Source organism: Palaemon carinicauda, unplaced genomic scaffold (assembly GCF_036898095.1).
Source record: "Palaemon carinicauda isolate YSFRI2023 unplaced genomic scaffold, ASM3689809v2 scaffold20, whole genome shotgun sequence".
NCBI lineage: Eukaryota > Metazoa > Arthropoda > Malacostraca > Decapoda > Palaemonidae > Palaemon > Palaemon carinicauda.
The window spans coordinates 551,126-569,786 of record NW_027169590.1 but is presented as its reverse complement, the minus strand read 5'-3'; the positions used below and the strand labels follow the sequence as shown (position 1 = coordinate 569,786).

The window sequence follows — 18,661 nt, the reverse complement described above, 5'->3', positions numbered from 1 at the left end:
GAGAGAGAGAGAGAGAGAGAGAGAGAGAGAGAGAGAGAGAGAGAGATAAATGCAGTGAATGTTGGATAACCATTTGAAAATGAAAATAATTAATAATTTACATGCAACTATATTGAGAGAGAGAGAGAGAGAGAGAGAGAGAGAGAGAGAGAGAGAGAGAGAGAGAGAGAGAGAGAGAGAGAGATAAATGCAGTGAATGTTGGATAACCATTTGTTAATGAAAATAATTTACATGCAACTATGAGAGAGAGAGAGAGAGAGAGAGAGAGAGAGAGAGAGAGAGAGAGAGAGAGACTCCTGTACCTTTGAAAATAGAGTAAAATATGGAGAGCAGGCTGCTAAAACACATCGGTGGGCCTCAAACTGAAGTCCTGCTACATGAAGAATGCCATCACAACAGCGAACCAGTTCCCGTTGGCTTCTCAATTTCTCTAAGCCATTGCTGTTTCTATCGTATATTCAACATCTGAAAATATAAAATTCAACCTATAGTGTTGGGTTCAGGAAAGTTACATGAACAAAATATGTCAAGGCCAGCTGAAAACATGATGAAAAATTTAGGCACTGAAAAAATAATCTTATATAAGAATTAGGCTACCTAGCCTTTCTATGATTGAAAAACTGACTAAAATAAAATATACTGTACCTGTATAAGAACATTTTTTTCCATGACGTAGGTAAAACCGCTGGTAGTTTTTCTGACGCGACGCCTCTTCTGCCAATTTTTCCACTGCTTCATTTCCAGACAAACCCACATGACCTGGAACCCAGTAAAACTTAACTTCCTTGCCTGTAGAAGGACAAATATACAGCCACTCTAAAAAGTTTAAAACTAAAGGCTTCATAGGATTTAAAAACAGTCAATGGCTGCAACACACTAATTGCATCACTAAAAATGGTAAAATTTCCCTTTCATTAATGCTACTTTTTTCAAGAACAGTCAGGATACCATACAGCTCTGCTGTTAACCCTTTTACCCCCCAGGCTATTTAGAAATTTCCAAACCCTAACCCCCAGGGGGTTATTTTTTTCCCAAAACATTTTGCAGTAATTATTTTTAAATTGCTCTAAAATCCTTAATTTTTGTCATAGAGAGGTCAGGTTGGTCTCATTCTCTTGGAAAATACCTGAATTTTCTCAAAAAACTATCAATATGAAAAAAAAAAATTTTATAGCATTTTTTTTGCAAGGACGTACCGGTACGTCCATGGGGGTAAATGGATGGCTTTTGTGAAACGTACCAGTACGTCCTTTGGAGGTAAAAGGGTTAAGATAGAGGATGCTAAAGGGAGTGTACATTTATAGCTCAAATGACAAAATTGGAAGTAATTTGAATTATTTCTAGCAATACAAACCTGGAACTCTTTGCTGTGGAGGCTCGACTCTAGGTGGGTGGAAGACAAAAACCAACTGGCTGGCATCTGTCCCGGGACGGCCTCTGTTTTGTGATACCTTGAGGGATCCTGCACCGTGTTATCCTCACAGGATAATGGCCAGGGCAATCATTGCTGAGAGAGAGAGAGAGAGAGAGAGAGAGAGAGAGAGAGAGAGAGAGAGAGAGAGAGAGAATTTATCAATAATTCTATTTTCCATTCCAAAGGTAAGGTTATGAGAGTTTTATTTTAAGACATCTTATAAATACCAAATATAAAGGGAGTTACTTTAACATCCCACTAACACATACCATATCAGGTCAACAAATGCATAATGACTGCAAACTAAGGTTAATTAAACAATGCAACAAATAAAAGGAATTACAGGTCCTCTTGTTAAATTTTGACCTAGGGTAGGCTTAACCTGACTTACAGGCCTAAAATTTCCAGTTACAAAAATCAAAAAAATAGTAAAGTTTCATAGGAAATATTTTAAACATACAAACCCCAGACCTTTAATAGGAGTATTACTTTGGCACAGCTGGAAATGGCCGTTAAGCTTTCAATGAGGTCAACACGCCAGGCTGTCAGGTCCCCTGCCCACCTGATAGGTAGCCCTACCTTCACTTGGACCTTTGACCTGGGACTTAACCCTTTTACCCCCGGGCTATTTGGAAATTTCCAACCCTTAACCCACAAGGTGTTATTTTTATCCCATCACATTTTGCAGTATACTTTTTTTAAATTGCTCTAACAGGCTTAATTTTTGTCTTAGAGAGGTCAGGTTGGTCTCGTTCTCTTGGAAAATGCCTGAATTTTCTCACAAAATTATCAAAAATTTGAAAAAAAAATTTTTTATAGCATTTTTTTGCAAGGACGTACCGGTACGTCCATGGGGGTAAAGGGATGGCTTTTGTGAAACGTACCAGTACGTCCTTTGGGGGTAAAAGGGTTAAAGAGTGGAATAAATACATAAGGCTGGGAGGAACGTAGAGAGTAGAGGTCCCCTTTTTGTTTTGTTTCATTTGTTGATGTCGGCTACCCGCCAATATTGGGGGAAGTGCCTTGGTAGATGTATGTATAAAAATAATTGAAGTTTCCACATAAGTTTATGCAATATATAATGACAAAAGGATAAAAGAAATTATTATCATTACTAGTCAAGCTACAACCCTAGATGGAAAAGCATGATGCTATAAGCCCAAGGGCTCCAACAGGGAAAAATAGACCAGTACAGAAAGGAAAAAGGAAATGAGCTCCAAGAGAAGTAATAACAATCAAAATGTTTCAAGATAATTAACATTAAATTAGATCTACCTTATATAAACTATAACAACTAAACAAGAAGAAGAGAAACAAGATAGAAAGATCGTGCCTGTAAAAGGAGACTTATCCTAAGTTGAGTGGAAATCCCTGCATGACCAATCTGACTGCTTTACTGACCCAGGATATATCAACGTATTTTGGTCCTGAAGAGAAGTGAAAGTCATGATTCCTGTTCAACATCCTAACTAAAGATGTTAGGCTAGGCCTCCCTTAGGGATTATCATTATTATTATTATTACCTGCTAAGCTACAACCCTAGTTGGAAAAGCAAGATGCTATAAGCCCACGGGCTCAAACATGGAAAAATAGCCCAGTGAGGAAAGGAAACAAGGAAATATAGAATATTTTAAGAACAGTAACATTAAAATAAATATCTCCTATATAAACTATAAAAACTTTAACAAGTGGAAGTGAAATGAGATAGAATAGTATGCCTGAGTGTACCCTCAAGCAAGAGAACTCTTAACCCAAGATGCTATAAGACCAAGGGCTCAAACATGGAAAAATACCCCAGTAAGGAAAAGAAATAAGGAGATAAATCAACTACAATAAGTAAGGAACAATTGAAATAAAATATACTGTATTAAAAACAGGAACAGCATTAAAATGAATCTTTCTTACATAAACTATAAAAAGAAACTCAAGTCAGCCTGTTCAACATAAAAATGCTGCTAGTTTGAACTTTTGAAGTTCCACCAATTCAACTACCTGATTAGGAATATCATTCCAAAGCTGGAATAAAACTTCTAGAATACTGTGTAATAGTGGAAAGCCTTACGAGAATCTAAATTGGTTTTTCCCAAAGTGGGCAGTGGATTGACATTGTGAGCGGTGAGGCAAAAGCTGTCTGGGCGCGATAGTCGCAATAAGAGCCTTTAAGAAATAACTAGTTTACGTTTTTCCTTTGTTTTTACATAATCTTATGTCAAAACATGTCAAGTTTACAAAATACAATTGTCATTAGAATTATAAGTGAATGCATTGTTCTGTTGCGTAGTTCAAAGTGTATCAACGGGGAAGGGGTCCCTAGGAGTTCATCTGGAAACCAGGGGGACACCACCCTGAAAAAGTTTGGGAACCACTGATTTCAGTCCTATAGGACTAAGTGATTGAATGTACATACATACATATACAAAGGCCCTTCCCACAATTTTGGGGGGAAGCCGACATCAAACAAATGAAACAGAAAAGGGGACCTCTACTCTCTACGTTCCTCCCAGCCTAACAAGGGACTCAACAGAGTTCGGCTGGTACTGCTAGGGGTGCCACAGCCCACCCTCCCCCGTTATCCACCACAGATGAAGCTTCATAACACCGATTCCCCTACTGCTGCTACCTTTGCGGTCATCCAAGGCACCGGAGGAAGCAGCAGGGCCTACCAGAATGTAGTAGCATCATATGATTAATGAGAATGCAAAAATTTTCTCCATACTTCCCCTCGTAGAGAGTTTCAGCCCACGATTGACGCTGTTGTGAGAATGGTTTAACGAGTGCTTAAACTATTGATAGGGTGCGGATAAGAAGCCAGGCCCTCTCACTAGTCAAAGCTTTACTTATGACCTTTCGGTCGAGTACTGGGGGGAAGAGTTAGGTTATGGTCGGGTTTGTATAGCTATGAATAATTTCTGTAAATAGGGACACTCACTGCTTAGTGGGTTGGCAGTCCCCCTAGAACTGAACTGGTTGGTTTTCTTCCTTGGAAGTATCCAACCCCTTGGTCCCATATGGGAGCAAAACAGTGATTCCAGGAAGCTCCTATTTCTCTTTCGTAGGGATGAAAAGACTGATAGAACCTGTCTTGTACACAGAGACGTGTATCAGCCAAATGAAAAAAACCTTTAAATGGGAGATGTCAGTTTTGAATAATTTCCCTGTATGATGATTAATGGGTTTGTAAAGATTTCACCATCCCTCGTTTAGGAAGAAGGTGGAAGATACCTCTTTTAAAGATAAAAGAATGGAGCTCTGATGTTTAACTTGATAGCAGTATGGCAGGATGTATAACCCACACCCTTTATTAATCCTACTGTTAATAGTCCAACAACACAAATTTACCCCTTACTTTATTGGTAACTGGATATTCGAAGCAAACTACAATCCTTACATCTGCAAATGTTAGTACCTGTATTAATCTACAACAACAACAACAGCCGCTGTTTCTAGTCCACTGCAAGACAATGGGATAGAGGAGGTCTCGAACCTGGGGTCATATGCTACGGAATGGGACTTCTTTGACGCCGCCTTTCGGCTTTAGCTGTTTAGAGAAAACTTTGGCACAAAACTGGTTTACCGACGTCCTTTTCGAGGTAGCGACGTCCTTTTTGAGATAGCGACATCCTTCCTGAGGCTAGGCTATTTTGGCACTTGTTTGAGATCAAATGAAATGCAGTATCTTTTTTTCTAAATGTGATGGATTTCAATATGAAGCAACATAGAAACCTAATCATGCTATTGCAGAATTTGTAAAAGCATATAACATGGTCAAGAAGATGAAAGAATAATTTTTGGAAGGTGAAGCTGGTTAGCTTTTTTTACACAAATCTGATGTGTGGCATGCAGATGGAATATTTAAGATGTTTTCATTGTCTTACCAGGTGTATGTTATTATGGCAAGACGACATGGTGGTGTTTTCCTGTGTTGTAGGCTCTATTATCGAATAAGCACAGGACATACTTTAGAATGTTCTGGATGATAAATTATTATCAGATTTACAGCCTTAAGGATTATACTGGGATCATAAACAAACTGCTTTTTTGCCATAAGTCATGTTGAAAGGATGCTTCTTCCATTTAGGCCATAATGTACATAAGTATTTGAAATATCTTGAGCTCTATATCATTATTATTACTTGCTAAGCTACAGCCCTAGTTGGAAAAGCAGGATGCTATAAGCACAGGGGCTCCAACAGGGAAAATAGCCCAGTGAGGGAAGGAAACAAGGAAAAAAATAAATATAAACTTTATAAACATTCACAAAACAAGTGGAAGGGAAATTAGATAGTGTGCCCAAGTGTACCTTCAAGCAAGAGAACTCTAACCCAAGACAGTGGAAGACCATGGTACAGAGGCTATGGCACTACCCAAGACTAGAGAACAATGGTTTGATTTTGGAGTGTCGTCCTCCTAGAATAACTGCTTATCATACCTAGTCTCTCTTCTACCCTTACCAAGAGGAATTCTAGTGCTTTAGCCTGATTGCACAAGTTCTTTGTGCTGTTTTTGTACAAGTGATCCAACCATGAGAATGCCTACAAGGCGTAATATGGAAGCCGTTCTAAAGTTTACAATCTCTGGACGACAATTCTTACACCATTGAAGAATGTCTTTCCACTGTCTTCCCAACTCTAGTGCAGGAATGGGGGAAAGTCTGATCATGCGGGAACAACTCCGCAGGCGAAGCAGGGTCAGGATATCATTTAGCAAGAGGAAGTGGTGGCTTAACATCATCCTCATTTGAGGTCGAGTCAAGAATAATAGGGACCAAATGGAACTCCTCTTTAAGTCACTCACTCTTAGATGTCGTAACAAAAGGAACTAGAAAACTTGCATTATAAGCAGATGGAATCAAGGGAGTATGAGATCTAATGGGCGCCAAAGGATAACCTGGGGAATCACCTTAGGAAATGGAGAGAAAGTTTCAGGACATCCCTTCTATCCACATGCAACCGAGACAGCCACATTCCATGTTCGTAGGAACTGGGACATTTCCGCTTCTCTTAGAAGTTGATCTAGGATTGATTGATTGATTGATTGATTTAAAGTTTTCAGGCATCCTGACATCTAAGGTCATTGACGCAGACATCATTTAGTCTATATATATATATATATAAAAAAAAATAAAATATTCAATTAAAACCATATAAGTTTAATGTCATTATAAAAGTTAAATAGTTTTCAGAAGACCTGCTTCTGAAATAAATCTAAAAATGCCACTTGCATAGTAGGACATGTCCAAGAATCTTGGTAAGGATGAACCTGCCACCCTCACCTTGAGACTCAAACAAATATATATTCCTTAAGTTATTATAATTGGGGCATTCGGTCAACAGATGCCTCACTGTTAGAGGTACTAAACAGTCATCACAATACAGTTGGTGTTGGCCCTTCAGCAGAAACTCGTGTCAACCGAGTGTGACCAATACGGAGACGACAAAGAGACTTCTCCCATTTTCGGGGCATAATATTATTATTATTATTATTATTATTATTACTATCCAAGCTACAACCCTAGTTGGAAAAGCAAGATGCTATAAGCCCAGGGGCTCCAACAGGGAAAAATAGCCCAGTGAGGAAAGGAAATAAGGAAATAAATAAATGAAGAGAACAAATTAACAATAAATCATTCTAAAAACAGTAACAACGTCAAAACAACATGTCATATATAAACTATTAACAACATCAAAAACAAATATGTCATAAATAAACTATAAAAGACTCAAGTCCGCCTGGTCAACAAAAAAGCATTTGCTCCAACTTTGAACTTTTGAAGTTCTACTGATTCAACCACTCGATTAGGAAGATCATTCCACAACTTGGTAACAGCTGGAATAAAACTTCTAGAGTACTGCGTAGTATTGAGCCTCGTGATGGAGAAGGCCTGGCTATTAGAATTAACTGCCTGCCTAGTATTACGAACAGGAAGGAATTGTCCAGGGAGATCTGAATGTAAAGGATGGTCAGAGTTATGAAAAATCTTATGCAACATGCATAATGAACTAATTGAACGACAGTGCCAGAGATTAATATCTAGATCAGGAATAAGAAATTTAATAGACCGTAAGTTTCTGTCCAACAAATTAAGATGAGAATCAGCAGCTGAAGACCTCCAAGGAGATATAACATTTGCTACTTCTCTCATTTTACTCCCATCTAGACTATCCCATTGCTGTTGCCATTTATTGCAAACCAATTTCTTGATGTCAGGTAAGAAATCATTATAGGGAATGGGATACCTTCTTAGCAGCAACTCGGATGCAGCATTCTTAGCCAGTGAATCTGCCTTCTCATTCCCACACACACCTACATGTGCTGGAACCCAACAAAATTGAACAGTTATACCTCTCCGTCCAATAATATAGAGCCATTCTAAAATCTTTAAAACTAGAGGGTTGCTAGAATTAAAAACTTCCATAGCTTGAAGGACACTCCTTGCATCACTGAAAATTGTAAAATTACCCTCCTTCTCCAACGCTATTTTCTCAATAGCGGTTAATATGACATACAGTTCGGCAGTAAATATGGAAGCTGTTAGAGGAAGTGCACCTCTACAATTAAAACCATTACTATATACACCAAATCCAATGCCAGCATCAGATTTGAAGCCATCAGTATAGATAAAAGTTGATCCTCTATGTTCTTTAACATGTTCATTAAAAACACTTGGCTTCTAGGTCTGACATATTCTTCTTATCTCCAATAAAACATTTACTGAAAGATATCTCTGGTAACTTCCATGGAGGCGTTGACGATACCTTGAATGGAAGTACCTTATTTCTAATTATGTCCAGACTATTTAATAATCGTTTCACCCGAAAGCCAAAAGGTTGAGGAGATTTTGGGTGCAACTCAAAGTATGATGCGTGTCTTACAAGGCTTGTAGAGAGCTAGGGAGTCTTTGCAATCTAAACCAATACCGAATAATGGAAGACATTCGGTAAAGGTCTAGAGGTAACTCTCCAGCATCAACAAGGAGACTTGGGATAGGCGAGGTTTTAAAAGCTCCTGTAGACAATCTAATACCTGCATGATGTATCGAGTCTAATATTTTTAACCGGCTTGGGGTGGCTGAAGAATATATTTCACATCCATAACTAATTTTAGAAAAAAATCAACGCCTCGTATAATTTCAAAATAGTATTGCGGTCTGCCCCAAAAATAAATGGAACACTGCCTTTACTTATATTAAGAATAAAACACATTTACACTACTTACCAGGAGATATTGAAATTCTGATGAACTGCAAACTGTTACAGCACTCAAATTCAAAGCTGTCCATATTCAAGGCCATATAATTTGGCTCTCCTCAAATCTAGCCAAAGTTCTGTGGATAAAAAGGAATACATAAATCTATGCTCATGTATAAAGTAAAGTCCAAAATCAAATAAGGTAAAAAAATAATACAAAACGAGTCCAGTAAATAGACACTACACAGGTTAGAAAATATTACAAAACACTTTACACGTTTATAATGATTACGAAAACAATTAGGAAAACTCGCACATTTTCAAGTAATTTGTTTTTTTCTTTACAAACCTGAGTATTATAATAGGACACATTTCCAAGAATCTTGGCAAGGATGAACCTGCCACTCTCACCTCGAGCCTCAAACAAATATCTATTCCTTAAGTTGTTATAATTGGGGCATTCGGTCAACAAATGCCTCACTATTAGAGGTACTAAACAGACGTCACAATACGGTTGGTGTTGGCCCTTAAGCAGAAACTCGTGTCAACCGAGTGTGACCAATACCGAGACGACAAAGACGTCTCCCATTTTCGGGGCATCATAATATACCTCCAAGGAGATATGACATTTGTTACACCTCTCATTTTATTGCCATCTAAGCTATCCCATTGCTGTTGCCATTTATTGCAAACCAATTTCTTGATGTCAGGTAAGAAATCATTACAGGGAATGGGATACCTTCTTGGCAGCAACTCGGATGCAGCATTCTTAGCCAGTGAATCTGCCTTCTCATTCCCAGATACACCTACATGTGCTGGAGCCCAACAAAATCTAACCATTAAACCTCTCCATCCAATAATAAAAAGCCATTCTAAAATCTTTAAAACTAGAGGGTTGCTAGAATTAAAAACTTCTAGAGCTTGAAAGACACTCCTTGCATCACAAAAATTGTAAAATTACCCTCCTTCTCCAACGCTATTTTCTCAATAGCGGTTAATATGCCATACAGTTCGGCAGTAAATATGGAAGCTGTTAGAGGAAGTGCACCTCTACAATTAAAACCATTACTATGTACTCCAAATCGAACGCCAGCATCAGATTTGGAGCCATCAGTATAGATAAAAGTTGATCCTCTATGTTCTATGACATGTTCATTAAAAAGAGACCTGGCTTCTAGGTCTGACATATTCTTCTTATCTCCAATAAAATATTTACAAGAAGATATCTCTGGTAACTTCCATGGAGGCGTTGATGATACCTTGAATGGAAGTACCTTATTTCTAATTATATCCAGACTATTTGATAATCGTTTCACCCGAAAGCCATAAGGTTGAGGAGATTTTGGGTGCAACTCAAAGTATGATGCGTGTCTTACAAGGCTTGCAGTCTGAAAGGCTAGAGAGTTAGGGAGTCTTTGCAATCTAAACCAATACCGAAGAATGGAAGACATTCGGTAAAGGTCTAGAGGTAACTCTCCAGCATCAACAAGGAGACTTGGGATAGGCGAGGTTTTAAAAGCTCCAGTAGACAATCTAATACCTGCATGATGTATAGAATCTAATATTTTTAACCGGCTTGGGGTGGCTGAAGAATATATTTCACAACCATAACTAATTTTGGAAAAAATCAAGGCCTTGTATAATTTTAGAATAGTATTGCAGTCTGCCCCCCATGATGTATGGGACAATACTTTTAAAAGATTCAGAGCCTCAAGACATTTAGCTTTTAATGCTTTCAAGGGAGACACCCATGTAAGCCCACAATCAGATATCAAACCTCAAAAATTTAGATTCACTTACACAAGGGATTCGTTGACCTTTAATGTATATATACGGGTCTGGATGTGCTCCCTGGATACGACAGAAATGGACAATAGTAGTTTTACTTGTCGAGAACTTAAATCCATTCATGTCAGCCCACTGGATAATTTTATCAATAGAGTGTTGGATTTTTCTCTCAACCATTGCCATTCTAGTGCCAGCAAATGATATTGAGAGATCATCCACAATGTGAGAACACTCAGAACACTCCCGAGGAACTCCTTCCTCCTAGCATTTACTCTGTGATAGAGCCTCCCCAACTCTCACTTGGAAAACTCTATGCGAAAGAAATGACTGAATAAATAGTGGCAGCTCTCCTCTCAATCCCAATTCATGAATGGTTCTAAGAATACCATATCTCCATGTGGTATCATATGCCTTTTCAAGGTCAAAAAATACTGTAACATGGTGCTGTTTGGAAGCAAAGGCTTCACAAATAGAAGACTCAAGTTGTATTAACACACCAGTCGTTGAGTGCATTTTTCGGAATCCACATTGAATCGACGATAAAATACCTTTTTTTCAAGGTACCACATCAGCCTTGCATTGACCATCTTCTCCATGATTTTACAAAAACACGAAGTCAATGCAATAGGTCGATAGCTTGCTGCTAAAAACTTGTCCTTACCGGGTTTTAAAAAGGCTAAAATAATGGCTAGTTCCCAAACACTTGGGTAACTATGATCATGCCATATTCTATTAATAATACTTAAAATAAATAACTTTGTATTAAAATGTACATGTTTAACCATTCCATATGGAATTCCATCGGGTCCAGGGGCTGTATCGTTGCAAGTAGCAAGTGCGGAATCAAGTTCTCTTTCAGTAAAAGGAGAATTGTATGACTCTTGCTTTCTTGTTGCGGAGTTTAAAACTTTCTTTTCTTCAATGCTCCTATACTGGTGACCAGGAGTCCCTTCATACTTGCATGATACATTTGTAAAATGTTCAGCCATGGCATTGCTGACATCATTTGCTTCAGTCACATACTGACCGTTCACCTTCAACACTGGTGGTGGGTTCGGGGTAAATTTGCCTGCAATCTTTTTTACTTTCCTCCATACAGAACATGGTGGTGTTCTACTATTAATGGAGGAAACAAAAGCCACCCAAGATTGGCGTCTAGCTTCTTTCATGGCACGACGGCACTGTGCTCTACACTTTTTGTATGATATCAAATTTTCCTCCGTACGGCGTCTACGCAATCTAGTCAGGGATTTTCTGGTGGCTCTTTGCAAGGCTGTTAATTCTGAGGACCACCACGGGACTGGTCGTCTTTTGAATAGTCCTGTGGTTTTGGGAATTGAATTGATTCCTGCTGTATGGAGAGTTCCATTCAGTAAGTCTATGGCATCATCGATATTTTCAACCTGTTCAGCATCCCCCTCAATTTCGCTTAGCTCACAAAATTTTTCCCAGTCCGCCTTGTCAAGATTCCATCGTGGCGATCTCTGTAAAGGTGGACCATTGTTGGTGTTTATAATGATTGGTGCATGATCACTAGTATGCCAATCATCTAATGTCCTTCAATCGAAATCAAGGAGACAGTTGAGCGCTTGCAATTGAAAGGTCGATGCATGACAAGGTACCTGTCTGAACATGGAAGTGTGTGTGCTCTCCTGAATAGGAGTTCGACATCCTCGTTTTCCACAATTGATGATATAATATTGCCCCTGGTGTTTGCTAAATCACCACACAAAGGATGTCTACCATTCAAATCTCCAAGTAAAAGAAAAGGTTGAGGGAGCTGTTGAATCACTACTAAATCATCATACAATATGTTATCATTTGGAGGCAAGTACATCGAACAGATTGTATATTTTCTCCCTATATCAATCTGTACAACCACTGCCTGCAGAGGTGTACGGACAGATAAAGGTATTTGGGGAAGGAACACCTCGATAAACGTATATGAGACTTCCGCCATGGCTCCCTACTCTGTGATCATAAGGTGTCCTATAGCTAATATATTCACGAGGACAAGAGGTATTAGCATCAAGCTTGCTCTCCTGTAGACATACAATTATGGGGAAATAATCGTAAACTAAGAGCTTAAGTTCTTCATATTTGGCCCTTAAACCCTGACAATTCCATTGCAAAATGGAGGAAAAAACTAAGGTTTATTTTTTGGAAGAACTTTTAGATGATGAAGTCTTTCCATTAGCAATCTTTGATCTAGCGCTATTTCCTGGTGGTTTTATTAGAGAGCGTCTTGATAAATATGGTTTTGAGTTTGAGTTTTTCTTGTCCTTTTGATCCAATTGTTGAAGGGGATGTCGGACCTCGACTTGAATTTCTGATTTACTTAAAATGTCTTCTGGTTGATCAGAAACATCAACAGACAAAACATCATATTCATCTGATATCATATCTATAATATTTCTGATGGAAGGGGGTGAGAGAGATGGAGATCTCTCTCTTTTCCTATTTATCAGTGGTGAGGATCTACCAGGTTTTTGCACCTTCCCTACCACAGGTGCACCTGGTAACTTTGTTTCAGGTGGAACCTCCATCAAATCAGGCAAGGACATGGCCTGAGAGAGGTTAGTACTATTGCTGGTAATGGGGGATGAAGTTTGTATAGAAGTGGGCAGTGTCGCAGTTTTAATACACAGTGGCAAAGCCTTGGAAAGCAATATGCTTACCTTGTCACGCAAAACTTTACTATCATTAGATGTATTTCTTTTCTTGGAATTACTGGCAGCACTATGTGGGTTCGATGTCTCCTGTGGTATTGTTCTCTTGATTTCAGTGCCTTTGCATAGCTGTTTGGTTTTTTCAGTAGTCTTTTGGCATGTCCTACACTTATGTGTTCTACACTGGATTTGTTGAAGGCTGCTTCTTCAAACTTATAAATCTTGCAGCTCCTGTCAGTGGATTTAGGGTTTGAATTGCAGTTCAAACAGCTGGGCTCAAGTGTACAGTCTCCATGATAAGGTCTGGAACAGATGCTACACATTTTTTCATTTTTACAAACTTTAGAAGGATGTCCAAATTTGAAACACTTGAAACATTGTAAGGGCTTTTGTTTAAAAGGTCGAACTTTTATTCTTTCATTTTCAATATCGATGTGGAAAGGCACATCAGCATCCTGGAAAGTAAGGATAATCATTGACGTCCCAGGAATCTTATGCACTTTCCACACTGTTAATGGGCACATGGCTAGTATTTCCTCTTCTGTAAATTCATACAGACCTTTATTGAAGACTACTCCCCTTCCGTAACTAAAGTTTAGGTGGGGTTTGACATCTAACATATCCTCATCACTGCTTGTCTTAAGGTTAGACAGTACTACTGATTGCATGTATGATTTTCCATGGATTTAGGAAGCTATTTTTCCCAAAGCGAGATATATCACCTGTTGCAATGGTTCCTACCTTTTTGTTTGCTAATTCTAAAATAATTCCCATTACTCCCTTAGGCTCGGCAACAAGTGGCTTGTTGGTTTTGGCTTTCTCTGGGGAAGCATAGTTATATCGATATCCTTCTCAAACCAGTCAGCAGGTCTATATATATCTAAATTGTTTGGTATCTTATCACATAGGGCACCCATGACATTAAATTATTAATTTTGATATCATTGATGTTACATATTGCATTGAATGCTTCTTCATGATTATTCTAAGTTATCCATGAATGCCATTTTTCATTTTCAAGTTTCATTCTAAATTCTTTTATCACTCCATAGAATCTAAATACTTTATATAGCATATCATAATCAGTATTTACTGGAATTTGTGTAAGATGAAGGATTCAAAGTTTCCCTTTAGTACCCGACTTAATAGGTTTTAAAACATTAGTAGAGGGGTCGTTTTCTGTTCCTAGGTCGTCAACAGAATTAGCAGTGGTCGTCAACAGTGCCGGGGGAGAGTCAACGTATCCAGGGGATGGGGGTTCATTACTTAAAGAATCCATTAGACGAGAGAGTGAGAAAAGGGTTAGTTTGATGTACCTGCTCGGGAATGTTAGGCCATCACACGTCAGAAAGGAAATTTGCACTCTCCACTATCGGCACAATGAGAGTATACTTTCAAATGGTCCTCTCCATACCCTACCCGAAGGATAGCATCAAAACAGATATAGAGGCACACGCGTAAGCTGAACCCGCCTGTTAGGACTGGGACCAATTAACTATGGAATCATCCACCCCATATCTGTAATGACGGGCTTCCGGCCAAAAGCCGAGAGTCCTACGCCAAGCATTGGATCCCCCTGGATTGCGAAGACCCAACACTTGAGAATAGTTCCGCCAAAAAGGTCCAAACCATCTTCGGGATGGCTGAGATCATCCAATACTCTCACATATAGCTCTGAATGTAAATACCTCCCAACCACTACACCTTCTCCACTTCATCAAAGCAGGGCAGCAATAGCAAATATATAACCATCCGTGCCAGCAGCTATAATGGATGTAGAAACATCCAAGCCAAAAGAAAAAGAAAAATCAATAAATACATATATACATATATATATAAGGGAAATTTTTATCGTGGAGTTGGTAAAGCAAAATTAAAGTTTATAAAATTAGGAGGTCGAATTAATATTGAAAGAAAAAGATGATTGAGAAATTTAGATTCGAACTGGGGGAGCAATTTCCCCAAGTTCAAGAGCCCTCTTGCCCATCACCAAGTTTCAGCACGGGAATGATATGCCGTGCTCAGGCTCACCGACTTCATCAGGGCATGCTCTCATTAAAAGGGCTCCTGGTTTTAGAATAAATAGCAAATGAATTCCAGTAAGTTTCAATAAAATAATGGCACATTCAAAATCAACAGATTTTTAAAGACAAATACCCAATTTTCTTACAAATAAAATGGTAACAGAATAAATTTTAACAAAACATGCATCATCCCTTTCCAGTAATAAGGGTGAAGACACCCAAGGGTTTGTGAACAGACCAATTATAAATGCTTCACATTAGGCAAATTATTGATTTGGAACAATCTTTTGTAATGAGTATGAAGTTATACTGTATTTTTTTTCAGAAAATACAGTTTAACTTCATACTTGCCGGTCTTAAGACCACACTAGATAACCTATAACTTTTAATTGAATGAAGGCAATGAGTTTACATAGAAATTAAAAGACAACTGAACTCTAAATGCGGTGCTTAAGAAAAAAAAAATTATCAAGCCAATGTCTATTTAAAATTCCACATAGGGTGATAAGAAAATTTCTACCATATTTGTTAACTGGGTAAAGATGCTTAAATTCTTCCTGATGCAAATGACGTCAGCATAATCTTGAAATTCACTTCTAATCTTGATTGTCAGATCAACACTAAGACGTACCGCATTGCAGACTGTGAAGAATTACCTGTAGAAATAAATTAAGTATTAAAAACATTGACCTTTTTTGTTCACTCAACATCAAATTCACTTATTACTGAGCGAAAAACCAGATTTTACTACAACATTTAAAGACATGAGAATAAATACTAAAAAAAATCTAAATATATCTACAAATGAATAATTACACACATACATACACTAAGGCACTTCCTCCCATTTTGGGGGGTAGCCGACATCAAACAAATGAAACAAAAAAGGGGACGTCTCCTCTCTATGTTCCTCCCAGCCTGACAAGGGACTCAATTGAGTTTGGCTGGTACTGCTAGGGTGGCACAGCCCACCCTCCCACATTATGAATAATTAGTAATTAAAAATTGAAAAATAATGGCGGTTACAATTTCATTAAACAAAGACAAAAAGGCCAAAATGGAAAAAAAAAAATACACTCAATACTTGACGACTTTCAACAAAACACCTCTACAGGATTGCAATTGGATATATAGAATCTAGCCCATGTGAAGTACAAAAAGGCAAGACAGCAGGGTGGGAGAAAGAAAGCTGGTATAATAGTCAAGTAGCTGAAGTAGAAGAGCCTAGAGTCCGACGGCAAAAAAGACAAACTAAATTAAGGCACAGCAGCTTTCAAAAGCAAGTAAAATGAAGGGACTCGATAGTTGCAGAAATTTATTAATAAAACTAGTTTAGGAAATCATCTAATTCTATTATCTGTGACTATATACTGGCTGCTGGAAGATGTACAGTACAGTATCATAAAATACTCTTCACTATACCACCAAATGAAATTGCTTGTTGAATTAACTCAAGTTGTTATGTAGCCATGTACGTATTGTGCGCAGAAGGAGCAAATGGATGATGCCTCAAATAGTCACTTCAAAACAATGCTGTCAACACTTGCAGTACTGTACTTCAGTACTAAACAATGCTGTCAACACTTTCAGTACTGTACTTCAGTACTGTTTGTTACCTATGCACTGCTGTAAAGGTTACAGTACTATACAAAAAACCTGAGTACCTTTGGCCACACTGCATTGTCCAAAACTGATGAAAATTCACATGTTCAGCAATTGGCATTTAGTAAATCCATTAATAACCAACATGAAAACACAAAATGACAAGACTAGGTTGGATAATGAGAAAATGGGTTTGTGTGCACTGAAGGCAGAAATTTCAGAATACGACTGAATTATGACTACGTTTACACCTCCAAAAACCACTCGGTTTAACTTCCTTTCTTACAATTACGTTTTACACCATTAATTGCTGTAATTGTGTCATTATTTGTACCCGATCTAACTACTTCGAGGACATGAAAGTGCCGTAACGGCGCCCTTCACGGCCTGCACAAAGTGGCATGGTTGGACCTCACGGGTAGGAACACCTGAAAAAGAAAGAGAGAAAAGAAATTAGTTCCAGCTAGCTTAGGTTAACGGGAGAGTCAGACACATCTACACTCTACTGAGCCAAAATAAAAAGTGACTGTTAGTCACCAGTGAGGGTGAGAGCAGTGGGTGAACACACCCCCGCTAACTACCAGGTTACTAAAACCCTAGTCAACTTCAGTTTCGACTAGTTTTCAGCTCCACCGATATAACAATGCTAGGTTAAAGAGTGGAAAGTTTGTATCTTGTGTCGGGACAACTTATGTTCATATTAAAAATACTTGCAAGAAAAAAATCTACTGCTAACAACAAAACAAGTCACTGAAAATGACAAATTCATAGATAATTTGTATTTTTCCCTAACTAATACAGACCTGGAGTTATTTATGTGGATTATCTTTCAGCATAGCTGAAAGGTAGCCATTAGATTTCAACTGCGAGGTGGCAACACTGCCTACCCACTCGAGGGTGGCTGGGGGGAACTACAGCAGCTACAGTTGACATAGATGATAACCTCTGGGGTAAAGGAACACGTTCCTTTAGACCTGAAGAAAGGTCCGGACTAATAGGTATGTTAGCGGACCTATTAACCCTTTTACCCCCAAAGGACGTACTGGTACGTTTCACAAAAGCCATCCCTTTACCCCCATGGACGTACCGGTACTTCCTTGCAAAAAAATGCTATAAAATTTTTTTTTTCATATTTTTGATAATTTTTTGAGAAAATTCAGGCATTTTCCAAGAGAATGAGACCAACCTGACACCTCTCTGACAAAAACTAAGGCTGTTAGAGCAATTTAAAAAATATATACTGCAATATGTGCTGGGAAAAAAATCCCCCCCTGGGGGTTAAGGGTTGGAAATTTCCAAAAAGCCTGGGGGTAAAAGGGTTAAGAGAGCAGAAGAGGACCCATCGCTTGAGTGCACACGCAAACCAAGACGCAAGACCTCCTGTAGCTTCTCCTTTGATGGGGAACCCGTCAACCCTATGGAGGGCCACAGCAAACGAACAGCGTTGTATGAGAGGGACTCCCCCGTGGAGGGCTCCCTTACTTGGCCTCTCTAGGGTCGACAATATGAGGAGACACCAAACGAGGTTATCCCAGCGTTACCAGGGCACCACTCATACTAGACTTCCTCATCTTCGAGGCTGACCCCGAAGGAGGAGAATCCCTTTTAAACTACTACTTCCGCATACCAAACCTCACCCACTGCTAAGACAACCACTCCCGACACACACTACCAAGGAGATTCCTTCGAACACGAGCGACTTCGGTACAAAGGACAGTGTGTGTGAGGATCAGTCTCCTCCGAGGACATGAAGGTGCCGCAACGGCGCCCGTCACGCCCTGGACAAAGTGGCGTGGTTGGACCTCACAGGCAGGCTCACCTGAAACAGAAAAAGAGAAAAGAAATTTGTTCCAGTCAGTTTAGGTTAACAAGCAACGACGTAGGAATCACCATGTACCGTAGATCGTACTCTGAAATGAGAAAAAATAAATATTTCTATAATATAACTTTAATAAATTAAAAAAGTTCTGAAAAGA

General features: G+C 38.8%; 1 protein-coding gene across 24 annotated transcripts in view; it reads right to left on the bottom strand.

Annotated features, from left to right (window-relative positions):
• Positions 1-306: 306 nt before the first annotated feature.
• The window catches only part of LOC137635943 (uncharacterized), a 43,117-nt gene continuing 24,762 nt past the window's right edge, over positions 307-18,661 (bottom strand). For 18 of the 24 annotated variants that reach the window (XM_068368389.1, XM_068368390.1, XM_068368397.1 and 15 more), the window contains 5 exons: positions 15,604-15,739; positions 8,631-8,739; positions 1,356-1,463; positions 647-760; positions 307-466 (listed from right to left, as the gene is read on the bottom strand). In XM_068368389.1, the coding sequence (XP_068224490.1) occupies positions 432-466; positions 647-760; positions 1,356-1,463; positions 8,631-8,706 (333 nt within the window). In that variant the 5' untranslated portion in view covers positions 8,707-8,739; positions 15,604-15,739 and the 3' untranslated portion in view covers positions 307-431. Of the gene's footprint in view, positions 467-646; positions 761-1,355; positions 1,509-8,630; positions 8,740-15,603; positions 15,740-18,661 lie in introns of all 24 variants that reach the window. The other 6 variants (XM_068368399.1, XM_068368407.1, XR_011042829.1 and 3 more) reach the window with 5 other exon arrangements.